The sequence below is a fragment of the Protopterus annectens genome, chromosome 4.part1 (genome assembly GCF_019279795.1).
Source record: "Protopterus annectens isolate FY-2018-M chromosome 4.part1, PAN1.0, whole genome shotgun sequence".
NCBI classification, from domain to species: Eukaryota; Metazoa; Chordata; order Ceratodontiformes; family Protopteridae; genus Protopterus; species Protopterus annectens.
This window is the reverse complement of record NC_056734.1, coordinates 495254362-495271665: the sequence shown is the minus strand read 5'-3', so window position 1 is coordinate 495271665 and position 17304 is coordinate 495254362. Positions and strand designations below refer to the sequence as shown.

Sequence of the window (17304 nt, the reverse complement as noted above, 5' to 3'; positions counted from 1 at the left end):
TAAGTGTACACAACTGTACTTTATGACGGCAATAAAAACTTCATCCAGAGCTGCTGCCTCTGGATCTGTCATCAGGAGATGCTCTTGGCTTAGATTGTAGCCCCTTCCAGATGACTTCAAATCTAAACTCCTGGATGCACCTCTAGGCAATAAAGACCTGTTTGGTACAGCTGCTGCTGACCTCTTCAAGGCCCTCCAAACTAAAGGCAAGGAACTGCAGGAATTGAGACATATTTGTGTCTCTCCAGCCTCATGGTTTCAAAGAAATTACCCTGCAAAAATCTCCTTTCAGCTAGAAAATTGCCAGCTAAAACCAGAAAGGCCCACAGGAAACAGCCCCCTTCAAGGTCTGTTCCCTCCACCCCTTCTTCCAAACAGGCCTTTCATGGGAAGCCTGGTAGCCTGTGACTACCAGGTTCTTCACCCAGAAACCCCTCTTTCCATGCACCTCTCCCTGTCCCTCTCCACTTGGAAGCAGGTCAGCCTGGACTCTTGGGTCTTTTCTATCATACAGCAAGGATACTTCATGACTTGGGAGGCCAGACCTACTCCCAACGGCATTCCTCAACCCCCCTCCCCTGAGACCAACTACCATTCTTCCCCCAGTCCTACAGGAACTTCTCACTCAGGGTACAATTCAGGAAGTCCCTTCACTTGCAGAAGGAAAGGGGTTTTATTCAAGAATTCCTGGTCCCCAGAAAGGAAGGTCCCTGGAGGCCAATCTTGGATCTATCACACCTCAACACCTTCCTTCAGGTTCCCTCCTTTTGGATGCTTTCTCTACCTACCCTTCTGCCCCTGATCCTTCCACAGGCATTCTTAGTATCCTTGGATATAAAGGATGCCTACTTACACATCCCAATCCATCCATGCTGCAGAAAATTCCTCTGCTTCTCAGTGGATTCTGCACACTTTCAGTTTTATGCTTTGCCATTTGGTCTCTCTATGGCCTCAAGAGTATTTACAAAATGCCTGGCTCCAGTCATGGCCTTTGCCAGGACAAAGGGAATACAACTTTTCCCCTACCCTGACAACATCCTTATTCAGGCTACATCAAGTACCATGGCCTTACAACACCTGAACTTCACCATCTCCCTCTTAACAGATCTGGGATTTACAATAAACCTCAAAAAACTCATCCCTGATACCCTCACAGGATCAGGTGTTCCTGGGATGTCAGATTCTGATGAGGGAGATGATGCCCTGCCTTCCTTCAGAAATAAATTGTGATTCTCGCTTCTTACTTCAGGGAAATTCTTCCTCTCAAAGCCATCTCAGCCAGGGAATTCCTCAGAATCCTAGGATTCGTGGCCTCAACCATCCCCATGGTACCTCTGGCAAGGTTTCACATGAGGAAGTTCCAGAACTGGAAGCAACACATAACATCCCTTAGAGTTCAGGATCCCCATGCTTCCATGCCTGGGCAGGGAACTGAATTGGTGGATTACACAGATTCAGACAAATCATGACCTGCCCTTAAAACCACTGCTTCCCCAACCAGGATCTCTTTACAGAAGCATCAGACACAGGGTGGGGTGCACCTTAGGAGAATGGAAAGTGAGTAACCCATGGATTCAAACTCAACAGAAAGACCACATCAAAAATTCTTTCGGCTTTTCCCGGTTATGGGTCACCACAGCGGAACTCCGGTCCGCTAATGATTGACAGTGGATTTTTATGGTGACGTGTTGCCAGCCCGATGCCCAACCTTCAAAGAAGGCACACCCATTCACACACTCACCTACCTGCATGTCTTTAGATGTCACTCGACCATGGGGAGAACATACAGACTCCACACAGAAGGCGTTCCAGCCAAGAATCGAATGGGAGAACCTCTTGCTGTGAGGTGACCACACTAACCGCTGCACCACCATGGCCTTATCAAGGAAGTGAGAGTCTTGACATTGGCATTGATAATCTTCAAGGATCAGCTTCTACCAGACACTCTGAGGTGGTACACAGACAATACCATAGTGCTCTGGTACATCAACAAACAGGGGGGACAAGGTCCTACCTCCTGTACAGGCTGGCACTGCAGGCTTGGGAAATCTCCCTGGAAAAACAGATCCTCCTCCAAGCAGTATACATCCTTTCTGCAGACAATGTGATGGCAGACTCATTAAGCAGGACCATGGCCCTGTGTCATGAGTGGATGCTGAACAGGGATGTGTTTCTGGACCTGGTTCATCAATGGGGTATTTCAGATGTGGACTCTTTGCCTCCCCCATGAACAGACAGCTCCCAACCTTCTGTTCCAAGGCATCACACCCAGAAGCATGGAAGGTGGGTGCTCTCTCAATCCCCTGGAAGGGGATTTATGCTTATGCATTCCCCCTTCCCTCTCATACAAAGAGTCCTACTGAAAATTCAGAAGGAACAGCCTCAAATCTTGCTGGTGACTCACTACTGGCCATGGCAGCATTAGTTTCTCCTAGTACTACATCTAGCCAAGAGCAGTCACCACAAGTTAACCCACTGAATGGATCTGCTCACACAGGAGAAGGGAATGCTCTTACACTCTCAACTGTCCACACTGAACCGTACACTGTGGTGTGATAGGGTACTGATTCCCTTCAGACACCTATACACAGAGAGGGCATGCTTCATGTTTTGCAGGAGGTCAGGAAACCATCTACCAGAAAATCTTACCACTTAAGTGGAAGATATTTTCTATATGGTGTCAGAAAAACAGCTTACAACCACTGACTGCAGAGCCCCCAGTGGTTGTGTCTTACCTGTGTGATCTAATGAAGTCTAGACTGTCCTACTCCTCCATTAAAACCCATTTATCTGCCATCTTAGCATGCTGCCCCCTGGTACCACCTTTGGCTTCAAGGTTAGAAGTCAAACTATTTTTGAAAGGGGCACTGCATCTCAGACCCCAAAAAAGTCCATTCTGCCTCCTTGGGATTTAAATTTTGTTCTAGAAAATTTGACTCTGCTACCCTTTGAACCAGCCAAAGACTGCTCCCTCCAACACTATACTTGGAAAACTATACTCTCATTGGCCTTCACTTCAGCCAGAAGAGTTTTGGAACTCTAGGCCCTTATGGCCTCTCCCCTTCCACTGTCTTCCACAAGGAGAGAGTATGTTTACGATCCAACTTTCATGCCTAAAGTTGCCAACGAGCTGTCCTTGAACTAGGCTATCAACCTGCCAACCTTTTTCCCCTCTCCACAAAACCCGGCAGAGAGGATACTTCACTCCTTAGATGTACACAATCAACTCCGATATTATTTAGCCAAGACCAAACCCATCCACAAATCTTACAGGCTCTTCAACTCATACCACCCAAGAGCACGGGGGCACCCTGTTTCCAAGCAAATCATATCCTTTTGGATATCTAAAACCATCTCCTTCTGTTACACAACCTGTGGTAGGTCACTCCCCTCTCCTGTAAAGGCACACTCGACAAGGGCAATGTTCTGCTCAGGGACTTTCTTTAAAGGTTTGGACACAGCTGTTATTCACAAAGCAGCTACAAGGTCCTGTGTACACACATTTACTAAGCAATACAAATTGGACATTGTTTCTAGAGCCAGAGCAGGATTTACCAGAGCAATCCTTCATGGGTTTGTGGAAAGTGCTTCTGGTCCTCCACCCTTTTCGTAGGACAGGAGCTTTTGGACTCTTCCTGATGTTATGGATACAGCAGCATGTGAATAGAAGGAACTAGTATTGTTGTGTAAGAACTTATCATAACTTTAGATGTCCTTCTCTTCTGTATGCTGCTGTATAGTTTCCCACACAGCCTTCCCCCACACACTTGCCTGACTCCTGGAGTACCCACTCCATAGCCGCTGATTTTGGTGGCATTCAGTTCTGAAGAAGGCGCGTGCTGATGTCTGCTTTATTCTCGACATCCATTTACGACCAACATCCACAAAGAGAGCTGCGGGACGTTGCACGCACCCTAGCGGTAGAATTTAACTTTTGTATAATGGCTAGATGTATGAGAGTTCACCAGAGGCAAATTCAGCATACGAGAGTTCACCAGAGGCAAGCTCCCTGATGTTATGGATACAACAGCATATAGAAGAGAAGAACGTCTAAAGTTATGGTAAGTTCTTGCATAACAGTACATCTGAAGTAGTTAACTTCATTTGTTCATCAACCTGTGGGTATCGGATCCATATCGGATCTGAGCCGGCAGCTTTAAACAGCTAAGATCCGAGCTCCAAGCTCCTCCCCCTTACCCATAATCCCCTGCCATCCCTCTCTGACCTCAGATCTCATTTGCCATGGTTGAATCAGCAGCTTAGAACGAGTTCCAGGCGTGGGAGTTAGTCGTTTTGTGAGAAAAATCTTATTATCTACCCTTTTTTTCCCCGTAGTTAAATTACTGTTGTGTATGTTGCTCCCTACTTAGAATTTTAGTTATAAAATTTGTTAATTGTTTTATTTAGTCTAGTTTAATTTCCTCCCTGTGTGTGTGAAGGCATGTGCGTTGGGCCTTGTGTGTTTTTTTAGTCAGACTATGTTTGTAGCCCCAAAAACCTTTTTCTCTAAATGCACCGAGTGTGGCCATAAGCTATCCCCAGCGGATGGCCACACTCTGTGTGTTATCTGCCTTGAGGTTGACCACCTCTCCTCAGGCTGCACTATTTGTGCAGTCTTCAACCCCAGGGCCCTAAAGGACAGGAGGTCGAAGTTGATTCTGGCGGGACGTCTGCCCCCGGACTCAACTTCGACCTCCTCTCCCACGGTGGCACCTGCCACAACCACAGCAATGCCTCCTTCTACCCCTGCTCTCCTGGCCGGGACTCATCCTCCCACCTTAGGCCAGGAGGAGAGGGAAGCAAGGCGGGAGAGGAAAAAAGAGAGACATCACAAGCGGCGGGCCGAGTCTTCCTCCTTGGCTCCGCCGGCTAAACAAGCAGCCTCTCCCAGGGCTTCCAGGCCTTCTCCTTCCCGGCTCCATTGACCTCGTTTCTCCCCGGAGCCGGAGGAGGAGACCCGGTTGTGTTCGAGGTCATCGAGGCGGCACTCCCTGCCCACCTCGGTGGCCTCCTCTAGGTCCACCCGAAGCTTGTCCGATGCAGATATGGACCGGATGATGCGTAGGTTCCTCCAGGCCCAGCTGTAGATGGGAGTGCTCCTGCCCCCCCCCCTTTTTTGCCCCAATCGCTCCTTCTCTGACCCACTTCCAGGGTTCGGAGCCTTCGGATCCGAGTTGCTTTGGAGCCAGGGGAGGTTCGGCGCCGATAGTACCTCGTACTTCGGCTCCGACCACACCCTTGAGTTTGTCGGGTCCCTTTTCGGATCCAAACTCTCGGAGCCAAGAGCTGAGCTTCGGATCCTGAGGTGTCATTGTCTCTTCAGCTCCATCTCGGTCGAAGCATACTGGCCCTTCGGATCTGATTGCTTCGGCACCAGCTCCGATCCACACATCGGATCTGAGGGGACTGCTCTCGGATCCAAGGGAGAGTAGTTCTCCTTCGGCGTTCGATGTCGTGGAGAGGGTATTGTCGAGGAATTCGAGGCCCCAGGCTCCTTCTACGGTTCCACCCTGCACTCTCTCTCAGACGGCCTACCTTTCATCACCCGGCACCAGGGACAGCCTGCGTCTATGTCCCAGATGGTTCCCTTGGATGAACAAGATGTGGTTGGTGAGGCCTCTTCGGACAGCTCCCCCGAGGAGGTTCCTCACAAACGTAGTGCAAGAGGAAGCACTTGGACTCACCTGAGTCCTTGACGGAGGACACAGATTTAGAGGAAAGGGAAGGTTCCCCAAGGTCACCCCCGAAGACATCTCCTTCGGAGACATTATAGAAATGTTATGCATTAGAGGTGGGTGGTCTTCCCAAAAACCTTCCTCGGATGAGTCTGCGTTTGACACAGACCCATCTACCTCTTGGGTGTCCCCTCCTGCCGATCCCCTGGTAGATCTGATCACTACCAGGGCATGGAAGGAACCGGACACTGTGGAACCCATTCCTAAGAGACCAGATAAAATCCTCAGTTCCCCCACTGATGGGACGGTTTGGAGCAAGGGTGCTCCTGTAGATGCCATGTTGGTGGCGGCCGCCACCAAGAAGGAAGTAGCCCAGGAGAGTTCCTCGGTCCACCCTCCCGACGAGGAGTCTCAGAAGATGGACTGCCTGGGGAAGCAGATGTTCGCTTCAGCTACCTTCTCCGTAAGGTCGCTGAATTATATGGCACACGTGATACGACTCCAGCGGGATCTCATCAAGGAATACGCCAGGTCGCCGCCAGAGTCCATGTCGGCCAAGGATAAGAAGGTATTCTCAGCTCGAATGGCCACTCTTAAGTCCATTTCGAACACCTCTATGCTGCTCCTTTCCCATGCTATGAAAGTAGCCACTAGAGCTAGCGGAGCGGGCATTGTCTTACGGCGACATGTTTGGCTCCGCCTTTGCGATTTTGCGGAACCCTTCAAGGCATCCTTCGCAAATGCCCCATTTGACGGTTCTTCGCTATTTGGCAAGACTATCCGCGACACGCTGGTCCAAAGCGAGAAAGACGGGAAGACGTCTGCCGTCAGAGTCCGCTTCTCGGCTCCCCAGAGGTCCTTCTCCAGGAACCAAAGGGGACAAAAGAAGATGTGGTTCCGGAAGTCTCAATAGTCCTGTTTCGCTACGGACCCCTCGTCCTTCAGAGGCAGAGGAGGACAGGGTGGACGCCAGCCCAGAGGCAGAGGGGGACCAAAGAATTTTGGGTCGAGAGAACACTTTTTTGATCGGCCTGTGCAGCAGCCCTGAAGGGTTGCCCGACTGTTCCACTCTGGAGGCAGTGGGGGGGCGCTTCTCGGGGCACCTAGCAGTTTGGGAGTCCATTACAACAGATTGCTTGGTGCTTTGAATCATATCCAGAGGTTACAAAAATCCCCTTTCTGTATCCCCCTTCCAGACCCCGGAGCCTCCCTGATGTCCCACCCAATCAAAGGGAGGCAGCAGCTGCAGAAATAAGCCAGCTGCTAGAAAAAAGAGCAATCTAGCACGTCCCCCGTGACCAATCCGGATCGGGCTTTTACTCCAGGTTCTTTCTGGTGCCAAAAAAGACGGGGGACTTAAGGCCAATCCTCGACCTGTCCTTTCTAAACCTGTCAGTGGCCAAAGAGAAGTTCCGGATGGTCACCATTCAATCCATTCTCCCACTCTTACAGGAGAACGACTGGATGTGCTTGATAGACCTCAAGGATGCGTACTACCACATTTTGATCGACAGACGATCCAGAAGGTTTCTCCGCTTCCGGCTAGGAGCCAGCCACTACCAGTTCAGGGCCCTTCCCTTTGGTCTCACCACAGCCCCCAGGGTGTTCACCAAAGTTTTGGCAGTTGTAGCGGCCCACCTGAGACTCCAGGGGATGCAGGTCTTCCCGTACCTGGACGACTGGCTCCTGACCGCCCCCACCAGGCATCTACTATGTTCAGCCAGAAATTATTTCCTTCACTTGGCCTCCCGGCTGGGAATCACAATCAACCTCAAGAAATCTTCCCTTCAACCAACCCAGATCTTAGACTTCATAGGAGCCAAGTTAGACACAAACCTATTGAAAGTCTTCTTAACTCCGGACCTCCTTCGAACTCTGAAGCTGCACATACTGGCCCTTCTACAATCCTCGGCTCCTCCAGCGGAATTGTTTCTGAGGGCTCTAGGTTCCATGGTGGCAACAATCAATCTGCTACCTTTAGCGCGCTTGAACATGAGGATACTTCAGTGGACCTTGCAAGTTCAATGGTCCATCCTGCAACATCCGCTGAGTTCTCCCATTTCCCTCAGCAGGATATGCAGGAAATCCCTGCTCTGGTGGATCCAGTCCCCTGACCTCCAGAAAGGGCGTCCCTTTTCTATGTCCCCTCCTCTAGCCACAGTGACCACGGATGCTTCTCGCCTAGGGAGGGGGGGCACTGTTTGGGCAGAACCGTCCAAGACACGTGGACCCATTCAGAGACCTTGTTGCATATCAATGTCCTAGAGATGAGAGTGGTGCTTTTGGCATTGCAAGCACTCCAGGCCCTTCTTCCTTTAGGGACAATTGCAATTCAGACAGACAACATGTCAGTGGTCTGGTATATCAACAAACAGGGGGGAACCAGATCCTACCCACTTTGTCGAGAGGCCATGAGAGTTTGGGAATGGGCGATCTCCAACAACCACTTTCTCATATCAACCCACATTCCGGGTCGGTCAAACATTTTGGCAGACAAGCTGAGTCAAACCATCCTCTCACCGTACAAGTGGTCTCTGAACCCCAGAATAGCGAAGCAAATCTTCCTCAAGTGGGGTCAACCTTGCTGCGATCTCTTCGCGTCCCCTTCGAATGCAAAGTGCAGCGACTACTTCGCTCTAATTCCCCCATCAGGGGAATCCCCCAGAGATGCTCTGGTGCATGTTTGGCCATCTACATTATGCTTATTCCCCTCTTCCCCTAATGCTAAAATTCTTGCAGAAAGCCTGTCTGTTGGGGAGCAGAGTCATCCTCATAGCCTCATTCTGGCCTCGTCAAACATGGTTCCCATGCCTATGGTCTCATCTGGTGAATCCTCCATGGATTCTAGATCCCACCCCGGATCTGATCTCTCACTCACTAGGATTATCAACCCCGAATCTGGACAACCTCAAGCTCACAGCGTGGTTGATCTAGTTCCAGTAATAGCTAGGACTCCCGGTATGTTGTCCTCTGTTAAGGCTATTTTAGTAGCCGCTCATAAACCTTCTATGAGAAAGGTTTATAACAGCAAATGGAAACGCTTTACAATCTGGGCGGAGCATAGAAAATTGGACCCCTTTACAGCTCCGATACCAGCAGTGTTAGAATTTTTGTCAACTTTGTTCGACCAAGGTGCTAGCTCTTCTACGGTCAAAGTCCAATTAGCCGCTATTTCCCATTATCATGTGGGAAGTGATCTCAGTTCCTTAGTCTCTTCCAAATTATGTAAGACTTTCTTAAAAGGCACTTTCCTCTTAAGGCCTCCGGTTAAAGACGCAGTCCCCCCATGGGACTTAACCCTTGTTCTCCAGTCTCTGACGGCCCCTCCGTTTGAACCTCAGGACCAATCCCTCCTTTCTACCTAAAGTTGCTTCTGAGCCCAATATCAATCAATCTATTAATTTACCAGTTTTCTTTCCAAATTATCAAAACAGGGGTGAATACAAACTACATTCTCTGGACGTACACAGGCAATTGAGATTCTACTTGCACAGGACCGCTGAACATAGGAAATCTGAGCAACTCTTTGTATCCTTTGCTAAATCCTCTTTGGGCAAGGCAGTATCAAAAGTTACATTGTCCAGATGGATTTCCCAATGTATACTTCTGGCATATAAGAGTTCTGGCCGGCCTGAACCTGAAGGAGTCCATGCTCATTCTATCCGATCGATTTCTACTTCTGCTGCCTTTTGCTCCAGAGTGTCCTTGGATGACATTTGTTCAGCAGCCACTTGGGCTTCATCCCATACTTTCATTAACCATTACAAGTTGGATATAATTTCCAGAGGGAGAGCATCCTTCGGCTCTGCAGTGCTTCGGAATATCCTTCCATGATGACCTCCCAAGTTTGGGTAGCTGGGGACTCTGTCCCACAGGTTGATGAACAAATGAAGTTAACTACTTCAGATAAAGAAGTTATGTACTCACCATAACGTTCCATCTGAGTAGGTAAACTTAATTTGTCAGCAACCAACCCCCCCCTCCATCCCCCTAACCTATAGTGCGTCATAGAAGGATTCCTTGTCCTTTTCTCCGGATAACACCAGGTTAGGATGTGCAGGTGATCCTTGTTTTGTAATGTTCTGTATTACTACAGCAAACTCGATCTGAGGTCAGAGAGGGATGGCAGGGGATTATGGGTAAGGGGGAGGAGCTTGGAGCTCAGATCTTAGCTGTTTAAAGCTGCCTGCTCGGATTCAATATGGATCCTATACCCACAGGTTGCTGACAAATGAAGTTTACCTACTCAGATGGAACATTATGGTGAGCATATAACTTCTTTTTTCCTCATCTTTTACACTATTTATGAAATTTATAAAACTTGCATAAGAAATATTAATTATGGACAGGAAATGTTTTTGCCTTGGTATGACATACAACTGTAATTAATGATTTTTATTCCTGTTTAGGTTGCCTGGGAAACGCTTCAAGAAGAATTCTCTCGTTTTATGACTGAGCAGAAGGGGAAAGACCATGATGACATTTTTGACAAACTGAAAGAGGCTGTCAAGGAAGAGAGTATTAAGAGACACAACTGGAATGCATTAGCAGAAGATAGCCTGGTACAGTATTCCATTTCCATTAGTTTAATGTAGTGAGTGTACCATAAAGTGAAATGTTTTCTTTCCTTTAGCTCGCATCTTTCTAAATAGTAAAATGAAAAGTGCTCATTTTGTGTGTATAGATCTATATAATACACACACACACACACACACACACACACACACACACACACACACACACACAGGTTCCATGTACTTTACACTTTATTGAATGTACATTTTTTCGTAACGTAAAATGCAGGAACATTTCTCTAAATGTATGTTTTACCGAACATCTTGTTGCCTAATAATAAAAACCACTTCAGGAGCCAGTGAACAATAAAAACTCCAACCAAAAAGTTCACTAATAACACAAAAGAACCGCAAACTGGTTGAGCGTAAAAAACGTTCATCTGGTGAAATGTTTTACGAAAGCGGAAATTAAAATGTTTTTTACACTAAACCAGTTTGCAGTTCTTCTGTGTTAATTAGTGATCTTGTTGCCTAGTGCGTATGTGTATATGTATATGTGTGTATACTGTACATGTGTGTGTGTGTGTGTGTATATATATATATATATATATATATATATACACACACACACAGATATGTATATATGCAAACATATTTATATATATATATATATATATATATATATATATATATATATATATATATAAACACACACATACATATATATGTTTTTCTCTCTCTGTATATATACATATATATATATATATATATACATATATGTTTTCTCTTTCTATATGTGTGTGTGTGTATATCTATATATATGTTTGCATACATATATAGGACACAAATATATTTTATATATAGGCATATATATATATATATATATATATATATATATATATATATATATATAGATATATATGTTCATAGGTAGGTACTAGGCTATCGGCCCAATGGCCTACGTAAGCCTAGCCAGCAAGGTACCATAGCTTATGCCACCCAAGAAAGTTATTTTCCTGTGCCACTGTCCAGCAGAGACACAGAAGTGATCCCCGGGGTGTATTTCCTATTTCCCATCCACTCATCAATATTTTTCTTGAAGAGTGCTAATGAAGAACTTTGCTTGACATAGATGGTTAGTTTGTTCCAGAGTATAGGAAGTCTCTGGGACAGGAATCTATCCCTCCAGCATGTCCTGTTTATTGTGGTGGCAAGGCTTAGGTCCCTAGAGCGTGTAGCTTGGAGGGATTGGGATTTCTTTAGGTGTAGCATGTCCAACAGCTCTGGGTTTGACATAGCTTTATATGTTAGGCAGAGATCACCTCGGAGTAGGCGATATGCTATGGAGTAAAGCTGGAGTTTTTTGAGGCGGTCAGTGTAGGGCATTTTTTGAGGCCAGTAATTCTCTTTGTGAGGTACTTCTGTGGCCTTTCCAGCTGCTGCAGATGTCTTGTGAGGTACATTCCAAAAGGGGCGATGTACTCTATAATGGGTCTAATGAGTGACGAGTAGAGGGGAACAATGACCTCTTTTTTCCTGGATGAGAACTCTTTTATGATGAGGTGTGCCACGTAGAAGGACTTCCTGACTACTGTGGCGATGTGACTATCAAAGGAGAGACTACTGTCCACCTGGGTCCCAAGGTCTCTTATCACGCATTCGGTGTTAAGTAGATTGCTGCCTATGTGGTAGTTCATGGGTACAGAGTTTTTACCAAAGGGGATGACACTGCACTTTTTGGCATTGAGCTTGAGGCCATGGCTCTGACACCTGGCATCTGTCTCAGTGAGGTCCTTCTGTAGGATGTCCACATCATTTGGGGACTTGACTGTGGCTCCTAGTTTATATAGTCACACACATCTATACAAACGCGCACACACACATGTATGTATATATGTACTTTGGTTAACATCTGTTTAATCGACCCAATTTATATGTAGGCATCCTAAAAAGAATCTAAGCAAATTAATGTAACTTAATTAAAAAAATTAAAAAAAAAAAGTTACACTGAACTGAGCATGCTCTGATATATAACCTGACAGCATGCAACATTTAATGTATTTTTTTTTTTTTTTGCAGGGGAGCAAGCTTCCCCCTGCACACCCCCATCCCAGAAAAAACAGGCAGGGGTGTTCTGTCTCCCCTTTGTTTGCAATTTCTTTAGAACAATTGGCAAAGAAAATAAGGGACTCAAATTCAAGGATATAGTTGGTATGATAGTCAAGAAAAGCTGGCTCTTTTTGCAGATGCAGATATTTTATACCTGACAAACGCAGAAAGAGACATTACAGTGTTGGGAAACATTTTGAGACAGATTCATATCTTTTCGGGATGCAAAATTAATTAAGCTAAAACAAAGGCAAGAATGGTAAATTATGTACCCACACACACACACACACATATGTGTATATATATATATATATATATATATATATACATATATATATATATATATATATATATATATATATATATATATATATATATATATATACACATACACATATATATATATATATATATATATATATATATATATATGGAAACATGATAAAATGAAGTATTTAGGAGTATGGATTAAAAATTATTCTGGTGTGGCATCTAAGGATATGTGGGAAGAGACTAAACAAAAGATAATACAAAAACTGAGAAAGTGGAAGCTTTGCTATATGGATAGTACGATTCAAGCAGTCAAAATGTTTTTTGTCCCTTTAGTCTTATACACAGTTCAGGAATATTTTGATCCACAAGAGGAGTAGCTATGGATAGCAATTAATAAAGAGCTGAAGGACTTTATCTGGGAGGGGAAGACAACAAGAGTTAAGTGGGCTAAGCTGATTCTTCCAGTAGAACTGGGTGGATTTGGATTACCTGATTTGAAGGGAGATTTCAGAGATACACAGTTAAGGCTGTTATACACAGCACAAGCGCAAAACTGTAATTCAAAGTGGAAAGGAATGATGATGAAATGGGGGAATCTCAAGAAACAAGGAGAGACTGAGATTTTGGATGCAGATTTTTAAGGGAATAACAATAGTTACACACGCTATTATATCCATAAAGTAGCAGAAAGTGTCCTAAGAACTAAGCAACATGGTAATGGAGAAAGGAGATTCTGCCAATAGGGATGACTGCAATTAGGGATATAGAAAATGGGCAAGAGGGGACTGCAATTTTTTGGAGAAAACTGGTAAAGGAACCAAGGTATTGGGAGCAACTAGAGAGTGAAAGATGATAAAATTGGAAGACGCCAATAATTTATTTGGATTGTAGATTGTAGATTGTCTTCCCTGTCAAGGATTGATTTCAGAGTATAGGCAGAGAAATTGAGGGGTCCTAAATAAAAGACTAGCACTGGTAGAGTTTTTAGTAGAATCTAGAACAGAAGGTGCCATTAAAGGAATACTTAGTAGAGCATATAAAATATTGCATGATGACTTTAAGAATCAGTCCGAGGAGATTAAAAAGGATTGGGAAGAGAAATTCACAAAGTAACAACGGGAGAATATATGTTAATCTCCCAAATAGGCAACAAATCTCAAAGGTTTAGGATTTTTGCTTGGAAACATTTACATAGATATTTTTATACCCCAAGTAGACTCCAAAGAATTTTTCCTCAGGTAGACAGTAAATGTTGGAGGTGTGACAGGGAAGAAATAGTTATTTGGGAAAATATTTTCTGAGATTTCGTTAAGTTGGCAGACTTTAAGGATTCCCTACGGGATGCTCTGTCAGAATTGCTGGGTGGGCAGATTAGTGTGATAAAGGAGATGAATTTTCTGAGGTATGATGCAGAATCAGAACTGCCTATACATGGTAAGGCTTTGCTGTATGTAATTATGGTGACTGCCAAAAAAGCAATTACTAGAAAATGGAAATCAAAATCTAAACCAACTATACTCAAAGTAGTGAATATATTACCAGAGATTAAACAACTGGAGTTGAGATCTTTAGAAAGAGATGAAGCAAATTACATAGGAAAAAAATGGTATATGTGGGAACAATACATACAGGGGAGGAATGAGGTTTAAAAGAAGGCAATACTTAAATGGGCTATGTAATGTTTGAACATAATTGGGAGATTGTAAGTGATGTATAATGTTTGCAACTGGGATTGTGTCAGTATGGTTTGTGATGTAAACTGCTTGCAACTAGGTTTGAGTACGTGTGATTTGTTTTTATATAAGGATATGATTGTCTATATTGTAAGTGATGGTTTAATAAAGATGTCTCTTGTTTAAAAATGGGGGGGGCAGGAATTTAATACTTATAATGTTGCTTAGGTTATGTGGTATATAGCAATAAATGTGAATTATAATGTTTGTAAACGTGAACTTGTTAATACAGTTTGATTAATTTTATGTAAATGTAAATTTACCTATGTCACAAATGGTAATTCAGTAAAGGTGTTGAAAGCATATTGAGAAAGTCCTTGTATAAGGGTACTCCAGAAAGATAAGGGGATATTAATTAACTTGTTTAATCTTGAACAACAGGAGGTTTAACACCTTTGCTTCCTAAGATCTTCTAAGCCTGGAAACTACCTCCTTCCTGAAAGCTTTTCTCCAAAATTCTTTACTGAAAATATGCTTTGTTAGATTTGTAATAACTGATAAATGGTGTGAATTACAAAAAATGTAGTTGTTTGTTAGAAAATGGACTATACACTGGTGTTAGCATCTAAGGTCAGTTTGTAGATTCTGATATCGTACTGTAGATTTGGGGAAAAAAATATATATTTTGTTTCCCAAAAAATTCTAGGGCTGCGATCAAACAAATGGTTATATCACTAAGTGTACAAGATGGATCCCAGGGTATCAGTGAGGGAATAGTTCACCTGTTCGATCTTTTGAATGATGTATGACAAAAGGGAATAGCATACTGCTGTTTCGTGATATGTTCAAATCTATGCAAATTGTACATGTAATACTTTCACAGTATTTCAAAACAGCATTAATTTATAAAGCCATTTGTTAGATGTCAAGTTTGCAAAATTAGTGCAGTTATGAAAATAAAGGTAATAGTCTTAACTGCTTTACCAACATAAAATTTATATCTTAGAATGTCTTAACATTATCCACCCATGTTTTAATGTTGTTTTTCCTAACACCCACTGCTTAAATATACCACCCCCAAAAAGACATTATCTCATTCCATTTTTGCAGTTTTAATGTAAAAATGGAAATGTCATATTTTTCATAACATTTTTGTAAACATTCCATAACTCCAGTTCTATATCTCTCATGCTGACCAGTTCACTGTCATGCTGAATAAATCATATTGGTTTGTAGATGCCACCTTGCTGCCTTAGTTTTATTTATGTAACTTTACCAGTTGTTCAAAAATTAGACTTCAAAAAGAAGGCCAAGTATACTTGTTTTAGGAGTACAGGGAAGTCTCCTTTAAAGGCGAGTGTAATCTTAAAGAATAAACAAGAACTCTGCTTTCCTGATGACTATACTCTTGTAGGAAGTATGATCTGGAGGTGATAAACAGACCAAATAAGGATTTGCACCTAGCTGGTAAGATGAGAATTTCATATTTACCAGAAATCTATGAAGACCTGCTAGAAGATCAAGGGATTCTTTGGATAGTGCCACAGTTACCTTTGACATAAAAAATGCAAAATACGGAGGTGTGCTGATCTTGACTTTTTTGTCTAATTTTGTTTTGGATTTCTAGGTAATCTCCAGACCTCCTTTCTACTTGCACAGTTGTCTCATGTATTCCCGTGGAAAATAAAAACCCAGTGACACATTTCATTTTTCCCTTTGTCTATGCTAGTTCATTTTATGCAGGCTGTGTGGGTCCCAAGGACCAATATACAGGGGGCATGTAATGATGTACATTTCTATCTTAAAGACATGCACCTCCACCTGAAAGGCCAATGGTACAGTGGTTAAGGTGTATGCCTTTCAAGCACTAGGTGCAGGGTTTGATTCTCCCCACTGGCAAGAGCAAGAGCTTGACATTAATCCTTAGTCTCCACCAGATATTTAAATGTGGAGTCCATATCGCAGGTATGCATCCCTCTGTCCTTCCTCTGTAGAGCAGGATCTGACCCATCATTCCTTTATCTCCTTCTGGGTGATATCCTTCATTGCTGAGACCACTAATTAAACCTGGGTTGGTTTGGTCATTTTCAGAATTTAATCTGTCTGTATCACAGAGCAGGCCATGTACTGACACTGACGTAAAAATGCAACTGCTGAAAGGTGCTGCATTGAAAGAGTAGGCCTGAGTAAAAAGCCTTGCTAAGGAAAGAAGTTTTTTTTTTTTTTCAGTGAAAAAGTAAGCTGTGCCCGTGGCTTAATGTCCAGAGCTCGCAGAACAATAATTTCAAATCAACTGAATAAACAGATGCTCAAGAAGATGTGTGAATCACACATGGGTATAGTAAAATGCAAAGCCAGAGCAAAGGATACAAGTTTTTTGGCCATTCTCTACTCAAAATCATTTACTTTACACTTATATCATCTTCAATGCTTACTATAACATTAGTCCTGAAGAAGAGATGCTAGCATCATAGCTGGTGCAGTATAGTCTCAATCCCTAAACAGCATACTCATGTGGCACCCCCTTGTCTATAAGTGATCACAGAGCTGATTGCTTAATGATAGACAGCTTTAAAAGTCTGACAGTGTACAACTGTCATTTAGTGACTATAACTGCAATCTCGTAATAGCTTGTAAGCTGTCAAACCTTTTTTTAAAGTTTTGTTTTAGCTCCCCTAACAATTTGGCTCTTGGGTCAGGTGTTATGTTCGCCCTACCCTTGCCATGGCACTGCACTGGCTAGCATGACAAGTTCCAGATCATTGGAGTCTTGTGTGCACTGATTTGTTCTAGTTCAAAGAAGCCATGTATCTCATATATGTGTATAATTATTGTAAGTTCCCTGAAATAATCAGGCTGACATACACAAATTAAGGGTGATTAGGCTTAGAGAGAAAACAACCCAGCCACTGGAGATTCACAAGCCAGTGCATTTCTTTGTGCTGGTCTCGTTAGGAAGGGCATCCGGCGTAAAATTTTGCCAAATCATACATGCAGACAACAGTACAGAAATACATACTGGATTGGTCGAGGCCCGGGTTAACAACGACCACCACCAGT

At 43.7% G+C, this 17304-nt stretch overlaps 1 protein-coding gene across 4 annotated transcripts in view; it reads left to right on the top strand.

The window, feature by feature from the left end:
* The window catches only part of OPA1 (OPA1 mitochondrial dynamin like GTPase), a 2039562-nt gene that overhangs the window by 1408585 nt on the left and 613673 nt on the right, over nucleotides 1–17304 (top strand). For all 4 annotated transcript variants that reach the window (XM_044070302.1, XM_044070304.1, XM_044070303.1 and 1 more), the window contains one exon: nucleotides 10085–10237. In XM_044070302.1, coding sequence (XP_043926237.1) covers nucleotides 10085–10237 — 153 coding nt within the window. The remainder of the gene's footprint in view (nucleotides 1–10084; nucleotides 10238–17304) is intronic.